Source organism: Lycorma delicatula, chromosome 6 (genome assembly GCF_047948215.1).
Source record: "Lycorma delicatula isolate Av1 chromosome 6, ASM4794821v1, whole genome shotgun sequence".
Classification (NCBI taxonomy): Eukaryota; Metazoa; Arthropoda; class Insecta; order Hemiptera; family Fulgoridae; genus Lycorma; species Lycorma delicatula.
Window position 1 is genome coordinate 141,819,237 of NC_134460.1, and position 18,894 is coordinate 141,838,130.

At 28.4% G+C, this 18,894-nt stretch overlaps 1 protein-coding gene across 6 annotated transcripts in view; it reads left to right on the plus strand.

Moving 5' to 3' along the window:
• Ac76E (adenylate cyclase type 2 Ac76E) overlaps positions 1–18,894 on the plus strand; it is a 778,210-nt gene that overhangs the window by 444,831 nt on the left and 314,485 nt on the right. For all 6 annotated transcript variants that reach the window (XM_075368679.1, XM_075368681.1, XM_075368680.1 and 3 more), the window contains one exon: positions 5,009–5,147. In XM_075368679.1, the coding sequence (XP_075224794.1) occupies positions 5,022–5,147 (126 nt within the window). In that variant the 5' untranslated portion in view covers positions 5,009–5,021. The remainder of the gene's footprint in view (positions 1–5,008; positions 5,148–18,894) is intronic.

Below are 18,894 nucleotides of genomic sequence, written 5' to 3' on the forward strand. Positions count from 1 at the left end.
ATTACAGTGTACAGCAATATATATATAAAAGAAGAATTAATGGGTTAAACAGTCTTTATTCTCTTATGGATAGTATTTCAGTCCACTTAGAAATTCTAAATGAACTACGGTGAAGTTAGAGAATAGAGCAGAATAACCCGATAAAAGCTAAATAAATTCGTTTGACATTTTGATATATGGGAAACCATTGGGAAGAGAACTAAACTGAAGCCTTAATGAATCACCGGAGTTGCTTATTCATCAATCTGTAAATCCTAATTTATAGCATACATTAATCGCGATAAGAATTCATATTTAAATAGTTTTATTGCTTTTAATAATTTGATTATTTTTAGATATTTTACCATTTTATTTAATTATTTTTTAAATATTTGTAAAAAAAAATTAAAAACTTTTTTATTGCTATTTATTCTATACATGCGTTGTAAGCTTCATATTTCTGTTTTTGTAAATTGGATTAACTAAACCATCTGGTTTTTTTGGATCTACTAATTTTGACAATATTTTTAAGCTGTAGCTCACATCTAGAGCATTTCAATAATATACGTTAATTATTTATAGCATTATTATTTCAATTCGTTAATTATTTCCGGAGATAAAACCGATCAAAGTTGACCGCCGTTGTGCAACTTTTTAAATAAATTATTAGCAATAAATTAATACTTCCCGATATTTAGAAATAATTCGTGTTTGCTGGTACAATAAGTTAACTTTTAACTTACAAGACATCGATTAAAAAAAAAATTACAATCTTGTTTGTTAAAATTGCAAGTGTGTTTGAAAACTTCTCTAGGCTCTCCTAATTAACCGATTTAAATTTTTCAAAATGCATTTGAAAGATTGAGTGCTCTTTTATATGTGATTAAATTTTCATGTACGTAGAGACTTTATTTCAGGTTTTACACAATTTAAAAAAATTGCATTTTTTAAAAAATTTTGATTAAAAACGTATTGTGCAAAAACTGTCAGACTGATTGTATTGAAATTTTCAATCAATAATAAAATTTATTAACTGTGCTTTTTTTCTTTGTCGACTTTTCTCTAAAATGAAGAGTTATCGATCTAGGGAAATAAGAGAAAAAAATGGATATTTTTGCTAGTTTTTTATATTTTGTTAATACAAATATAAGCACATCTTTTTTAACTGGTGCAATAACGAAATAATCATTTCTGATGATATTCCGGAGGTATTAAAGCAAAAAATTAGCGATCATATAGAAAACGTCCGACCAAAAATAGATACCGCCTGGGATTGTTACTATATATACCTAATAATTATATATAGAAATCATCCCCATAAAGATGCTACTTAGGACAAATAAATAAAATAATCAACAAATTTAAAAAAAAATGATTTACTATATTCTATAATATATAAATATTCTAGTAATCTATTTTTTCTCCTCTCCTTGCCCACCGTTCTTTTTTACACCATCGTGCTGTGGAATTTGTGAATTTGTAAATGATATCTTCATCGAAGCAACAAATAGTGAGCGATTGACATTCAACTATAAACTTCAACTGATAAACCATTCAACCAATTAATATATTTTAGTTGTACATTAAGTCCAAATACTTGAAAACCCCCCCCCAAAAAAAATATATGTACATATATATATTTCCATTTTCCATTTAAATCTGTGCTCATTAATAAGACAGATTTATCTAATTATAATAGTAAGAGAACAATGTAACATTTAAAAAATATATATATATGTTTAAACTTTATTTTACTGTTATCGAATATATTCATCAAAACAAATATTAATACAAATAGATATGTTATCTACATAGAAAAAGAAGTTTTCCTAAATTTGCTGACTGTACATTAATAATGGTATTGTCTAATTCCTACATATGGAACCCGAAAACCAATTAGGTAGACAGGCATGAGAACATGTCCATGTATAATATTCATACTATCGATGAGCAGGACCTCGTGCACTTTCTTACACTAATACAGTTGTGTGAGTTCGTAGAAACGATAGACGAAATTGTTATTATCTCCTTTTACTCCAAACCTTCTTAAAGTGCTAATTATAAATGTATTTATTTATTTACATAGTAAAAACAGGCTTACGCCCTCTTATAATTACTAGATGAATGATAAATGACTTTTTTAGCGAGTGAAAATTGTCATACCTAATTGAGATTCGAACTCGGGACTTCCGGATGAAAAGCCGAGACGCCCTTATACTTGTATATTAAAAGTATGAATCAAATACATTTCCTCATCAATAGAAGAAATCTACGAAACCTTTGTTGAAAATTAAAAAAAATAAATCTATAATTTTGCAGTTTATTTTTGTTAAAAAGTAAAAAATGGTTGTGTTATTTACAATTAAGTGTCAGCTGCGATAACAAAAATGTTGATAATAAACCTAATTATAAACAATGTTTATAATTAACAATATTGAGTTGTACCGCGCTAAGCTTTTTTAGTAATTTCAAGGACGCAGTCCAAACAAGCAGAGCGTATGTTTATGTCAATTCCAAATGTAAGAGAAATTAATCTTATAATTTACTTAAGTTATTTTATTCTCTGTTCATTTTTATATAAATTTACCTTTTTTTCTTACCGTTTTACTAGTTACTGGTTTTACTAGTTAACGAAAGAGTTTTTGCTATTTCGTTTATTATTTTTCATATTTCTTTTATTTCTTTTCAATATAAAATATTTTTGTTTTAAAAAGAGGTTTGTTCATTTAATTTTTAATACAAAAAACTACTTTAGAATATTTAATAATTTTTTTCGCTTTCAATATAATACTTGTTGGTAATATCTGTTATTACTGATTCCCTTTTTTAGATCAGAATAAATTATAGAATTGAATAAAAAATGCTTCCGTAAAAATAAAATATGATTCCATTAAGAGGAAATAATTTTAAATTTAAATATTTTTACTTTTGCTTTCAGTTGAATGCAGTCATGAGTGGAAATATAAAATCTTTTTACTGTGAATATTAAAATTCTTATTGTGGGTATATGTGCAATTTACGTACTTTTATTCATATAATTTTTTATTATTAATAAAACTGTTCTTATATTTATAACTGGTTCTGTATCTACGACTGGTATATTTTTATTTATACATTCGCTTTCTTTCATTTACTTTCATTCAAACTCCTCTCTTTCTTGAGCTGAGTTTAGCGAATGTGATTTATTTTCTTTCAAACGCTGATGTAGACCTACTAACTAATTAAGAAAAACTTATACTCATAAAATGGGAAATAGTAATTGATTGGAATAGAATATTGGTTTCAATCGTAAAACAGTAAATAAAATTTCTTAATATAACAAATAAGTGAAAAAAGTCATATTATTTTAATTTTGATTTTAACACAAAAAATTATGTTTTAAGTATAATCTTAATAATAATTATTATATTCAAATTATAGATTTTCATTAATTTTTCACTAAAATAGAAAAATATTTATGACATAATTAAGTGGAGTGTAATAATTTTTTTTTAATAGCTATTTATTTATTATACCTAGAGATGTTTTTTTGAGCGGGTGAAATATACTTTAAAAATTTAACAAAAAATTGTTTTTTTTTCCCAAAACATGTTGTTTCTATAAAAATGTTTAACAGAATTTCATAAATACAAAAATATGTTAAACTATTATTGAAAAAAACTGACAAAGAAGAAAACTCTAATAAATTATTAAAAAGTTAATTATACTCGAAAATTACGCGACCATTATGGGCATCATTTTTACCCGACTACGTCCATAGAGTGGAATGGTAATGTATTTAAATTATGTATGTCTGTTTGTTCCATTCTGTATCTTCACTGATCCAACCAATTACAACTTGTGAGTTGAAACAGGTCTTTGGTGGAAGTAACATAGGCTATCTTATAGTAACATTAAGCTCTTGTGTTATAAAAAGGGGGGACAAAATATAAAAATTACGCTTTTTTAAAATTTAAATGACTGTATTCCATAAAAAGATAAAAAATAAATACTTTCGGCTTCTTGTGATTTTTTCAAAAACTCATCGTTCTCGAGATGTAAGCAAAAAATTTGCCTTACCAAAAGAAGGAGAAATACATCGCGGCTACTACCAGCCTGCGCGCTGAATATTGGCGGTACGCGTTGTATTACTTCGCTATCAATAATGTACTCGTAATACGACAGGTCAAGCTCTGTGCGCAAATATTTATCCGACAAGTTAGAATCTGTGTTATATCCGTACTTTTTGTCAAATATTGAAGTTAAAACATAAAAATACTGAATTAAAACAATTTTAATGAGCCGATACACATGTACGTTACACGCACATACATTATCATTCGTTAACATTCAAATCTCTATTAAAAAGAAAAAAAAACAAATATTGCATCTAGATGACTACCATATTGAACAGTTATATTACGGAAACAAGAAAAAAAAGCTGACAACACAGTTGTAGGACTTTCCCGTCAGGCGGCTTTTTTCTGATGCACGACTTACACACATATAGACACACAAAATATTTTGAGCAAACGAACATTTACATAGATTGTTATTTTTTCTTATTTTCCGATTCACAAAATTTAATTTTTACGCCTATTTGTTTCGTAAATGGTTAAGATTTTCATTTTTTTTCAATTGATAGAATTTTATAAAATAAGTTTTATATATATTTCGGATATATTTTTATGTTTGATTATTTAAAATGTTTATAAACACACATAAAATGTGTAAATATACATTAAAATCTATAAATGAACATTAGGCCGTGTCGGTATACCAGACTTTAGTTTTGAGAATAGATGTTTAATGATATGAACTCATCATAATTAAATTTTAATTGAGAAATTTTCTTTGGTTGTATCAAATATTTATTATGAGTAAATTTATTTAAAATAATTTTTGTGAATAATTTTTCATAATATTTTTTTTTTACAGTCTATTAATAAATAATATTAAATAGAATTATTCTAATATTATTTTAGATGTAACAAAAAATACAGCCTATTTACTCTTTATTTAATTTTAACAACATTGTTTATGATTTTAGATTAAAAGAAAGTATGGAGTTGGAACAATTGTACAAACGTTATTGTGTGCGACTTAAGCACTCACTCTATGTGGCTTGTCTTGTGGTTGCTACTATCACCTGTGCTTTCGTTCTCCTTGCACTATGCTTTTTCTCACCGGTAAGTATCTTAATCCTGTACTAGTTGATTCTGTTCACTAAAGATGTATATTATAAGATATGGCATGCTTGTGTAAATTCTTAAGGACTTTATTTCGATGACATTTCTATTAAAGTATATAATTCATTAATTATCACATACGAGAATATAATATCCTATAACATTACACGTATCAATTTTATTTTTATTTTTATTTTTTTGGGAAAGGAAGTGTTTTAGTTATTTTAAACAGACGATATTCATTTCACTCTCTGGTAACAGAAATGATTGCAGGATAATGAAAAAATATATACTTTTTACACCGGGAAACGATTTCCATTTCAAATAACTTCCTGTAAAAAATGTAAATATTCTGTTATAAAGGGGTAAATATATTTTATGGAATCTTTCTTTATTTTTTTGTGGATATATTCATTTTTCAGCTAAATATTTTTAGCTGAAAATATTTTTAACAGTAGATTAATGTCTATTTTATCTTAGCGATTCTATTTGTAAACAAAATTTTGCGTTTTACAGAAGTTTTAATAAATCAATATCTTTCTAGTTAGACTAAGATTATTATGGAATGCTTATCTAGACATTATTCTATTTATTTGACATTGAAGGTGATGAAGTTTTAACAATTAGTGAAAACCGATGTGTTTTTGATTCTCAAAGAAGGTGAATCACACAATATTTTCGGATGCAGAGATTCATAAGAATTAAACAATAGGTTCATAAGCGTGGAAATTTCACTGATAGAATTTATTTTTATTGCGGAGATTTAAAATGATGTCATATTTCCCAGAATTTAGTTTGTATTTTGTGATCCTTTTTGTAATTGTAGGAACTTTTTCTTGGTGTTTTCTTTGTATGTTTTGGACTTGATCAGTGAACTCGTATATGCTTGTTGATTATATACTTACGTTGATTATATCTTACACGTAAGATATAAGATATTTATAAAATATCTTATCTGTAAAATAAAATATCTTCACTGTATAAGATATTTATAAAAATGCAAAAAAGTGTATGCAATTATAATTCTTAAGAGATTTGGATGGAGCATTGCATGGAGATTTTTCTTTACGTGTCATTTATTTATTATAATCAAATTTACTTATGATTCCGGCTAATTCGAACTGATTGCAATTATAATTAACTATACTGGCAAAAAAAAGAAAAACACAGATTATTGATTAAAATTTTTTGAATATATACATGTGCATATGTTCAAATATTTAACCTGCCGTCATGTTATTCGTTCTGCTATTGGGGATTATTTGATAAAACTTTGTATACAGAATATTCTGGACGTAGGTCGCTAATAAAAAAGTAATCTCATTCGAAATACCGTTTGAGTTTTAAGACATTTAAACAACTTAATGCATTTTATGTAAGTAATATTTTTAATTATTTTTTAACAAAAGTTAATTTGGTTAAGTTGGTTGAGCGCACCACATACAATTCAAACATGCCAATCGCTTCTACTTTAGTAAGTCTTGATCAAGTCAGTCATGAGCCACTAATACATTCCAGATTTTATTTTACTATTCCACATTACTATTTACTTATTTTTTACTATTATACATTACTATGTGACTATTTATTTGTCACATTATATCTGTTGGGCTCTTCTTAATGATCCAGCAAAATTCAATTGCTCTTTTAATGTAGCTTTAAAATGATCACATCTTTTTATTTATATTAAGGACAGGTTATAGGTTATCCAGGTTATAGGAATTTTATTTAGAGGATAAAGTACACTTAAGAATATATCAGAAGGATATTAAAGACCTAAACTATTGCTAAGTTGAGGAGAAATGTTAAATAAAAATCTATTTATTATCTTGAGGTATACTTTTTGTAATAGAAGTCAATAAAAATCTGTCTTCATGAATAAACTGGTAGAGGACTCATGGCATATTTATAAAATTACAATGTAAGATGTGGATGTAAATCTTATGATTTAATTCTGAGTGTATTATAAAACAAAAATGTCATCCATTAAGGATAGAAAATATGTATTTAATTTAAAGATAATAACTATTTTATTTGTAATTTCTCTACTCTAAATTGCTTATAAAAAAAATAATAACTAAATCATTTATAAAAAAAAACTTCATTTGTTAAATTAAGAATAAATAAGAAAAGTCCATCGAGCATTGATTTGTTTAATTCTGTTTATAAAATATTCCGTGTCGATAAGAAGAGCCATTCAACGATATTACTGTCCCAGCTGCCGGAGCGATTCACCTATGGATTCTGTATGTCCTTACATTTTAAGATTATAAAAAGTATTTTTTATCAAATCCCTTTATTTTTCAAACGAACAGAAAATAAACCAAGTAGTTTTCATCACTTCATCACTGAGTACAGTTATTTACTTAATATAAAACAAAAATCAAAAAGATTATGAATTTATTAAAAAAAAAAAAAATATTTTAAAAACCTAATAAAACGGTTAAAATTAATCAACTGTACATTATACTCCATTTCAGGGTTCAGGAAAACAGCGTAAGCTAGTTTTCACAGCGAGCGGTGCATTAGAAAAGGTTACAGTTACTAAGCCATTATTTCCGATAAAGTTCTGCTGACCCTTCCCCCATTACTACTACCGATTGGTCGGGAAGTCATATATAGATTTTAAATGGTTTGTACTGTACATAGGGATAGCTTAACGATAGTTAGTCTTTTATATAGCTTAGAGTCACCAGAGTTTAAACCTAAGGATATAGTTTATGATTGTATATTATATTATGAGATTACAGTATTCTACTTTTTTGTTCAAGTTCTTATCAAGATTCACTTAAATGCTTATATCTGGTAAAGACGAAATGTCAAAAAACCTGTTAAGGATCACATACAATATTAATTAATAACGAGTTAAATAACAGAATTAGAAATAATAAATAAAAAGGCAATAAATTGTAGAAAAAATACAGATTATAAAATATAATCCATAACGCTTAGAAGAATCACAAATTATAAACAGCAATATTTAATTTTTACAAAGGGAACGGTGGATGAAACTAAGTGAATTATGGAAAAGAATATTGGGTGTAAGTTATACTCAGGAAAAATAATGAAATATTGTAATAATTCTCTTTATAAATAACGTTAACATATAATAACTAAATCACACACAAATCAGAGCGACAAGAAATAATTTTATTAAATGGCACAAGCAAAGTCAACAAAAATTCTCAGTTGACTGGTATTTTACAGTGTAAATTTGTTGAAAAACAAGTTACCTCCTTTACTACTCTGATCAATCTGATGATCCTCGCTAAGGTACTTTCATAAACAGACCCAACTACGGCAGAAGAGGACGTAATTTTGATCTAGACGGAAATTTGACATCAACTTCAATCAGAAGTTCAGATCAGCTGTTGTGGTTATTTTCGAGGAGAATATCCCGTACATAAAGATGTACCCTTTAAAAAGAGTCTTAATCAAAGATTGGAGGTGGAATACCTTCCACCTCCTCCATATAAACTGGCCGATTTAGATCGCCTTGGCTTACACCATCACTGGATAATCTTCTTTAGACCCTTATAAACAAGCTTTAGCAAGAGACTTGTAGGGGGAAATAAATTCCACTGGGGTATTTTATAATCTCTTATTTTTACAAGTACATTAAAAAATTCTTAAAATAGCTGGATTTTTTTAATTCTGATTATTCTTATGATAAAATAAGAATTATATTAGCTCAAATTACGTAGTTTATCCACATAAGTAGAGTTCTACTCACGTAGTTTATCAATATTTTAATTAAATCGTGGTCATTAATAAATATCATGGCCAAATCTTTGACTGATAAACTTTTAGAGTTTCATATGTTCCAATAACTTAACAAAGATCTTTAATGTACTCGTATTTAGCCAATGAAACTAAATTATTAAGACTTTAGAAGTATTGATAAGCATTTTGTCATCACAATACGATCTAATACCATCAACACTCGTCTGAAAAGTTACTGAACATTCTTCGCTGAATATTCCTGCGATTATCTTGATGTTATCCATAAATATTGGGACTCTCAACTGCACCCAGTCCGGTCACTCCAAAATATGTCAACCAAACAAATATTTCACTAAATAAGTCACTCCAAAATATGCCACTAGGCAAGAACCTGAAATGAAATAAAGAACAAGTAGTTGTTTCGGTCAAGTTTAAGCAACCTTGACTGCAAGGCTGCAGTCTGACAGTCAACGAAACATTTGAAAAGAGGGTTCATCATTCTATATCCTTTCGACTGAGATTCTAGTGTACGATCATCTTATCAAATTTTTTTGTAAAATCAATTTGAAATGAATCAGGTAAGTTTCCTAATGCCTCAATGTTGAAAATTATTCCGTACAAAAGAAAAAGGAAAAATTAATTACATTGTAACAAAATACTCTTTCAGATATATATTGAACAGTATATCACAAAACATTAATTATAATGTCGATTAGTCGCAATATGTTAATTACATATACTCGACAAGACGTGTTTTCAAAATCTATGTTTGTCATTTCGTAATTTATAAATGTATTTACCGATTTTGATTTTAAACCAATGACAAATTACAGAGAAGAAATATAGAAAACTAGCATCCTCGTCGCGGCTTCGCCCGCGCTATATGGTTACTTTCATTTTCCGTCGCGGTCAGCGGATGTTTAGCCGGTCAAGGCGAGCAAAACGAACCCTTCTTATATTGCCTGACGGGAAGAGATGTCTTCATTCTTATTGATTATAGAGGTTGTACTGGATCATGGGTTCATTAAACTCAAAAATAATAAATCGTAAAATAATAAATAATAAATTATAAATAAAATAATAAATTGTAAAATAAAAATAATAAATGAAAATAGTAAATTATCAATAAAAATTAAACCTTTTTCAATTTACAAAAACTATCAGTATATTGTAATTTATCGAGAGCAGCAATTTGGTCAGTACAGGACCCAGTAATTGATTTTAGAGTTCCCGTCGCATCTTAGCTCGTGAAATAATCAAAATTATAAACATTAATTACATAAATAAACAACTTATCAATTTAAATTTTCAATTAAATTTTAAATAAATCTGTGCTATCTTAAGTCCATTATATTTTTGTTACACTGTTAAAAAGTGAACCTAGTACAGAAGACTTAAAAGAATCATTTCAATGTAGTTTATTAGAATAAACCTGTTAAGTTTGATGTCTTTTTTAGAATTAAATCCATTATATTACGAAAAAATTATTATGTTATGAATATTCGTTATTTCAAGTGAATATCAGTTACAGAATATTTTTGGTAATCGACAACATTAATTATTAAATTTTCTGTTTATCTTGGCTACGAACGTAATAGAGAGAGATAAATGAAAGACTTATATTATTGATAAGATTTGTTTAAACTGAAAAGAAAATATAGGAATATCATCTGTAGTGAGTGATACATTTACACTACGGTAATAAACAGTGTGTATAATTATACATTGTTAGGGTATAATGTAGTGTAGTTTACATACATCTATTGTAAAATGTTTTTCTACGGCAGTAGAAACACTTAAACCTGAATCGTTAGAGGGTCGTCATGAAACAGATTTTCAGTATGATACAGGTGTTTAACCACCTGTACAAGACTACCTTTTTTTCTTTTTCTGTTTAGCTTCCGTAACCACCGTAAGGTATTACTTCAGACGATGATGAGGATGATATGTATTAATATAAATGATGTGTAGTCTTGTACAGTCTCAGGTCGACTGATCCTTAGATGTGTGGTTAATTGAAACCCAACCACCAAAAAAACCGGTATCCATGGTCTAGTATTCAAATCCGTATAAATTTAATTGACATTACTAGGATTTGAACCTTAGAACTCTCGACTCCGAAATCATATGATTTACGATGACGAGCTTACCACTAGACCAACCCGGTGAGTCAAGACTACACTTGAAACTATACAAGAGTACACTTCATTTAGATTCATACGTATCATCCTCAATCATCCTCTGAAGTAATACCACATGGTGGTTCCGGAGGCTAAACGGAAAAAGAAGGAAAAGGTGTTTAACCAATCAAAAGCCTATTTTTCAACCATTGACCAATCGGAACGGGTATTATTTAACGTATCAGCTGTTCTTTACTTCGATTTTAATCCGATTTAAAAGTTACCAAGAAGAAGTTAATTTGAAATTACATCAATATGTAACTTAATTTTTATGTTACACTGTTTGTCCTTTTGTTAATTATATCGAATTTTGAGGAAGAAATGTGTTTAACACCGATGGATATTACGGCAAACTATTGCCAGAGAAATGTACTGTTTAATGTACTTTTTGAAAAATTTAAAAATATTCCGAAAACAATGAATCTATCATTTATTCAAATCAATAATTCCAATATTTTCTCAGCCGTAGAGAGTTTACGACACTCGCGAAGGTTCATGTCGTAACTTACTTCGCATTCGCAAAGTTGCTGTCATCATAGGCTTATTATGGCGATCATTTTAGGCGTTGTATATGTACTCGTACTATTATATATGTATGAAACTTCAAGATGTTTCATCAAACATCATGTTTCTTGAAACATCAAGAAAATTATCGTCAATCATGATTGACGATAATTATCTTGATATAAATGTATCTTAAATAATCCCGGAAGTACAAATGATTAATTGCTGTTGCTGTGATATAAGTACTAAAACAACGTTAGATATGATTTTCAATGATATGATTTACCTGTCTATGAAAAAGAACGATAAAATTCGATTTTTTGTCTAAACTAATTTTACCTCTGAAATAAATATATATATGAAATTAAAATATCTGATGTGAACAACATATCCTTGTACGCCTATTAAATTACATTACCCTTTTTTTAAAATGAAAAGTAATAAAATTTTATTTCATTAATAACTTCTGATATTTTTTCCATTTTTTTATTATTATTAAATTATTTTTTATCGTAAAACGTTTTCACAATCGAAGGTTAATAATTGTTAATAAATAAATATATATAAATTAAAAAAAAAGATTAAAAAAAAGGATCTGAAGTCTGATTCGAACCGATGTGACTTCTCCTAAGATCCAAATATGTCATTAATTAAAATTTTCTTTGGCTATAATTCTGAAAACATTGAAAATAAGTATCACTTATCATATATTTTTGAAAATATCTCAGTGCAGAAAATATTACTGCAGTTAAAAAAAAGTCCAAAATCCAATTTTCTTTTTTGATTTTGGGTTTTTTGGTTACTTATGGTTCAGTCGATTGCAATCAAAAGGGGAGGTGCACAATTAGATGTTACAACAGGTTTAAAATATTATATTTCAACATCCTACGGCTAGTCGTTTTTGAGTTATGCGAGGTACATTCGTACGTACAGACGTCACGCCGAAACAAGTCCAAATGGATTCAACGATGGTCAAAATAGATATTTCCGTTGAAATCTAGAAACCGAAATTTTAACTTTTTTAAATTTTAACTTCCTTTACTTCGTAAAAGGAAGTTAGAAACGAGTTTTCATTGTTAACTATACGGCTGTTTTTATTTTTAATTTAGGTATTTTTTTTTTTATATTAAATATTAGATCACTATAAATTTTGACCATTGATACCATTCTTATGTTATTTAAACTTTACGAAAGAGCTTGTGATAATATTGGCGGTACATAGATAGTTTGGTAAGGTGTATCTGAAGCTTTTTCTTGATTGTTGACCTTAATGGCAATAATATTTTTATATTGGTTGCTATGGAAACCGACAAGGACAAACTTCAGATACTATCTAACAAACTCGGCGATTGCACAATACAATTTATTGTGTACAACATTGATAATGTACGATGAGCTGTAATAACTACTAAGATAAATGTCAACATATTTTTTTCTCAGCAATAAACCGTATGAAAATAACAGTAGCATTACATAAAGAATAAAATCGTTAATGATAACGTTTGTTCCGCTTTTATACTATAACTTTATTGCATTTAACAAGTGCCGTTCACGTGGGAATAGAACAGGTGATAAATATTTCTACGGAGGTTGTTTATAATGTTCTTTAAGATGTCATCATCAACTGTACTATAAAATAAACGCTTCACCCTACAAAACTATGACATTTTTATACAATCCTGTTATTTGCAGAGTATGCAAAACTGCCTTTCGAAAAGTTCCTATCACATTACAAATAACAAGAAAGCAAAATCTGACGTAAAAGTTAGAGGTACTGATGTTTTACAATATTGATCATTTTCTTTTGTGATATAATAATATTTTACTAATTTAAAATTTATTTTCTATAAATTGATACGAAGAAACTCTATACCTTGTTCTATATTAAAAATTCCAGATTTATTTTTATATTTATACAAGATTTTTTAAATTTATATTTTTATAATATTCTGCCTTTCTTTCTCTAAATGAGTTGCGTATGCAGGGATGAATGAGTGAGTGAGAGAGGTTAAGCGTGTTCGCGCGCGCGTGTGTTTGCGTTGATAATTAATTAATAAAAACTACTCAATCCGTTATTATAAAATCACAGTTTCTTAAAGATGTCCAATAATTTTTTTATATGGACACCAGTTGAATAAAACGATTCAAACTTTTTTTTTAATTAGATTGACCATTCATTGTATATATCCATACAGAACCTACAAATCTAATTTATTATTTAATGAATTTCTAAAGCTCAAATGAAATGCTGATCATCATCAAAGTTATCTTCTTTGATAAACTTATAAATCTTTATTAGATTTTATTTTTCGAAACAATAAACATTTTAAAAATCTTCCTTTTTTGTTCCTCAACAACTGCTTACATTTTAAAATCTTTTTCCACCTGTTTAGCCTCGGGAATCACCGTCAGGTATTACTTTAGAGGATGAATGAGGATGATATGTATGAGTGTAAATGAACAGTAACTTGTACAGTTTCAGGTCGACCATTTCTGAGTGGTTAATTGAAATCCAACCACCAAAGAATATCGGTATCCACAATCTAGTATTAAAATCCGTATAAATGTAACTGCTTATACTAGGATTTGAATGTTAGAACTGTTGACTTCGAAATCAGCTAATTTGCAAAAACGCTTATACCACTAGACCAACCCGGTAGGGTTGGTCTATTGGTTGGTCATTAGTTAGTGGTTGGTCATACATTTTTAAAATCTAATTAGTGCTTGTCACACTGTTAGCCCGTACATGCGAATGCCAACCTCGTGTTGGTGTATAACCTTGATATTTAGAATTAATAAAACATCATTAATTTTCAGTTATACCCAAAAAGGGAATTTTTACCATATCTTTAAAGAATTCTAATAAATCTTTTATTTCAAAAGCTTTTTCATTGTTCATAATTATTACGGTCTTGATGATACCTTTTAATATACCTTTTAAAAAGACGGAAGAAACGCCAACTAGCGATATACTACATCCTTGTGGACTGCGTGTGTTATGCGGCTTCGCATCGGAAATTTAATTAGAAGCTAACATCCGAGATATTTATATCTGTTATCAAATATCTTGTGTTTCTTAAAGCTGTACATCTGTATTCCATTATTTAATGATTATTGTAACATGTTTTGTTAGTATTTTATATTGCGCTTTAATTTTTTCTTATTTTTCCTGTTTTATTTTTCGGTTTGTTTGTTAATTTGAAATCTGGCCAGTGAAATTTCAAGTAATCATAATAATCATAAAAAATATTATCCCAAAATAATAACCAGAAATATGAATATCCAAAATTGTTTATTTTCTGCTGGAAGATAACAATTAAACTAGAGTATAATAAGAAAACTATAAATGGTCATTGTTTAACATTATTTATAACAATATAAAAATTATGGCTAACAGGATATGACAAAAACTTTGTTACTGCGTATGTTTTTTTCAGAAAAGCATTGCTAAGAGATTTTTAATAACTGAAACACAAATTTTAGATGACAAATAGTTTACTTATACAATAATTAAATAAAGCAATTCCACTAGTCCTTATTTTTATAAATTTAAATCCATACCTAATTGTCCAAGCATATCTTTGTTTTGTAAGTCCATATATAAAAATGTTCAATTCTTATTATTTTTTTCTGGATATATGTCATTATATTGATTAGTTAAGAGAAAAAGCTTAAACTATAACGAATATTGTTACATAACGTTATTTCGTACTAGTAATTCTTTGAGACTAAATAAATCGATCTTGCCGAGAGACAAACAATTGTACGTTTTGCTAGAATTATAATAAATGCTAAATAAGTTTCACATTTACATTAATTAGATAGGTTCTTTGTGCTCGATTTATCAGCTATTACACTGATCATTTTATTGCAGAGCTGTTATTCTAAGCAGACAATTTTTCGTAGTGAGCGATGTCAATATACGACACCGTTTAATTAATGTTATTCTGAATATAATTTCTATGACTAATTTTTAGTTGCATGTCATATGTCAGTTTCGTACAAAAATAATAAAAAATTTATTTTGGTTCAAAGGTTTTGTTTATTTTAATTTCTGTCCCCTGGCATTTACTCCATTTGTTCGTTATGTCGGCATGAGTTAAAACACGAACGATTATAAAACACGTACGTATTTATAAAATTTATACAAATAAATATATACAGAGTGATTCACGAAGACTGTAACAAATTTTCAGGACATGTTCTGCTGATGAAAATAAAGAAAAAAGTTCTTATAAACATAAGTTTGGAGACGCTTAGTTAGCGAGTGTTGGCTAGCGAAAGATTTCACCCTGATCTGGAAAAATTATTTTACAAAAAGTTTAAGTATGAAGCACCCGAAATATTCTCATTGAAAATAAATAGCCCCAATAATTTTTTTCCTATAATACTATTCCAAACCTTTACGTGGAATCTGTGTTGATATCCATTTTCGACGGTGTTTTGTAGATTTTCGAGACTCCATATGTGACTATTCTTTGAATATCTTTAAATTTGGCTTCACGGTAAAAAGAATAGAATCTACATTAATGTTGTTCAGAATCATGTGAAAAAAAATTAAACGTACAGGAAGATCTCTAGGAATTAAATTTTGTGCCTTTTGTAGATTAAAGGAATGGAGTTAAAAAGTACTTGCTGGGGCAGGGCCCGGGAACGGCATGGCCGGGCCCGGTGTACCTGGCCTTAGCGGTTAGAAGCAAAGGCAAGATGAAAATAAGGAAAAGATCCGGAAGCGGTGAGCCGACCTGCCAGGACGCACTGCCGGTAGGTGGGGAGGCTCATTAGAATAGCAAGGACAATATGATTAATAGTTGATTATTATTGCAGAACAAAAAAACAAGTACTTGCCATGTGTTACTTTGTGTTCACACAAAGGTGTTCACGGTGCAGTAAGATATTCTTCTGATACTGATGCCTGGGCTACGTTCAGTATGTTGAATTACGTTTATTTCTACTTCCAAAAGGATGTTCTTGCCATTCACCAGCATATTAAGAAGACAGCGATGATCCAGTGACAGTAAGCACCAAAATATCGAAGGAAAGATTGTGTGATCAAGAATCCTATTCGGAAATCATTGATGATATTCCCGCTGAGCAGCTCGTACCACTTTCCATTGCAGAACCTATAAACAAAAATGATATCTGTCAGTTTTTCATTGGTAAAGTTATGTTATTGTTTGATACTGACATAAACGTGCTATTTCGTTCACTTATTTAATGTTTATTGTTGTTCAAATACGACACAAAACATATCAAAAAAAAGAATCGGCTGTTAGTATTGCTATTATTATTAACAAGTTATAATTATTTAAAACAAATTTAGGTAAAAATAATTTTTAATCTTTAAAAATGTATGATAAATTGTTTTCTTGAGTATTGTTTTATTTAATGTTTTTTTCAGTTTGATTGTTTATTTTTCTGAAATATTTACTATTTAGTTTTATAATATTGAAAATTTGTTATGTATAACACCTTGTTAAAATCAGCCATATTTAATATGTATTATTTTTATTTAAATGTAATATGTTTATTTTTAATAAACTCCGAAATTCTTGCGTTTTTTATTTAGTTTCTGTGGACTTTAATCATACCATTTTATTCAGAAAAAAAGTTTTGTTTAAAACTTTTATGTGTTCATTACACATTTAACGAAATTATTTTATGCCTAAAATAAAATATGGTGTTTTTCGATCCCTATATTTTGTCTTATAAAAATTAAAATAAAAGGTAAAATTAAATAATAAAAATATAAAATTAACTAAAAGGTAAATCAGATTTCTTACAAAAACCAATAAATTTATCTCTTAATTTGGGTTCCCGTAGTAACAGTTAAGCTTAGTTTACTAAAGGTGCAGAAATCAGGGCGAGATCTTTCGCCGACATTCGCTAACGAATCATTTTCGTACTAATGTTTATATGAACTTTCTTCTTTTGTCCACCAGTAGAATATGTCCTGAAAATTTGTTACATTCTTTGTGAATATCTGCATAAAACAGACCCAGCAGTTTATGTGATTTAAATCATAATAATTCTGAAATTTCTTACTTAAAATATTTACGTTATACTTCCGTCAGTCATTCTTCCTCAGAGTTTATTTGCCAAAAAAAAAAAAATGTTCAATACTTATACTTTTGTAAACCAGAAATCAACACTTCCTTTAAAATGAAGTGTGTGTCTTTAAAAAAAACACACGAACAAGTTAATTAAACAAAGTTAATAATACAAGTTATCATACTATAATTGACTTTAATTTTACCAAGGTATAATTTGTAAAAAATAATTTAATCATATAAAATTTGTTTTTTAATCTTTCAGATTTTATGTTTTAATTAGTGAAAAATAGTTTTCAAGGAGATATTAACATGTTTAATACCAATCCACAAAAAAGTCGTAGTTTAATTCTTGAATTGAATTTTTTAAATGCTCGCCGGTTTATTTACTTTATTTTTCTTGCCTGATTTGCGTTTTCTCTCTCGCCTACTAATGAGAGACCGCAAATGACAATCAAATTGAACATGTTATTCACGAAAACAAAAATAATATATATATATATATATATATATATATATATGCGTGCGTGCGTACGTGTATGAGGTAATGAAATTGTGTAAACAAGTATATGACTGAACACTTTTTAAAATCTCTGTGCCCTACTCCAGAAAAATAATTCCATTTCATTTGAAAATTAGAGTATGAACCCAACATAGTTCACTGAAATGTCAGCAACAATCAACTCGGTGATTCTTTCTCGTAGTTCACCAAAGGTGTTCGTATTGAATATGATTACTCTAAGATAAAATAGATTTAAAGACCGATAGTATTATTGTTACAATAGATACGCATTTTCAGAATGTCATGTACAAGTCGCTCTTTTTAGTCATGAAACTACATTATATACTGCTACCACTTTGTACGGGTGATATAAAACGTTTTTATCTCTATTTCTATTTTCTAGATAGAAAATCTAATAAACAATTCAGCTGTTGTACCAACAAAGCTTGTTTGTAGGTATCTGTCAAAGGTATAAACAAGTATTGATAGAAGATAAATACTTCTTGCGATAAACAAACCGCTATAAAAATTTTCTTACATAATGTCGTCGATTGGCTTCGACGGCTCGTTGTAATTTATAATCTTGTGGTAGCTCTGAAAGGATTGTTTTTTGCGTAAGCTCTGAGAAGAGCTGTTGGGATCTGGAAGATGGTCTACGGCGAAGTCGACTTGGCAGTAGTTGAGGAGTTGCGACTCGTCCATTCAACACAGACGGGGTTCCCCTCAGCGGCAGTTGGGTCCCCACTACAGCGTGGACCCCAGAGCCCCGCAATGTCGGGTCGGTCTCG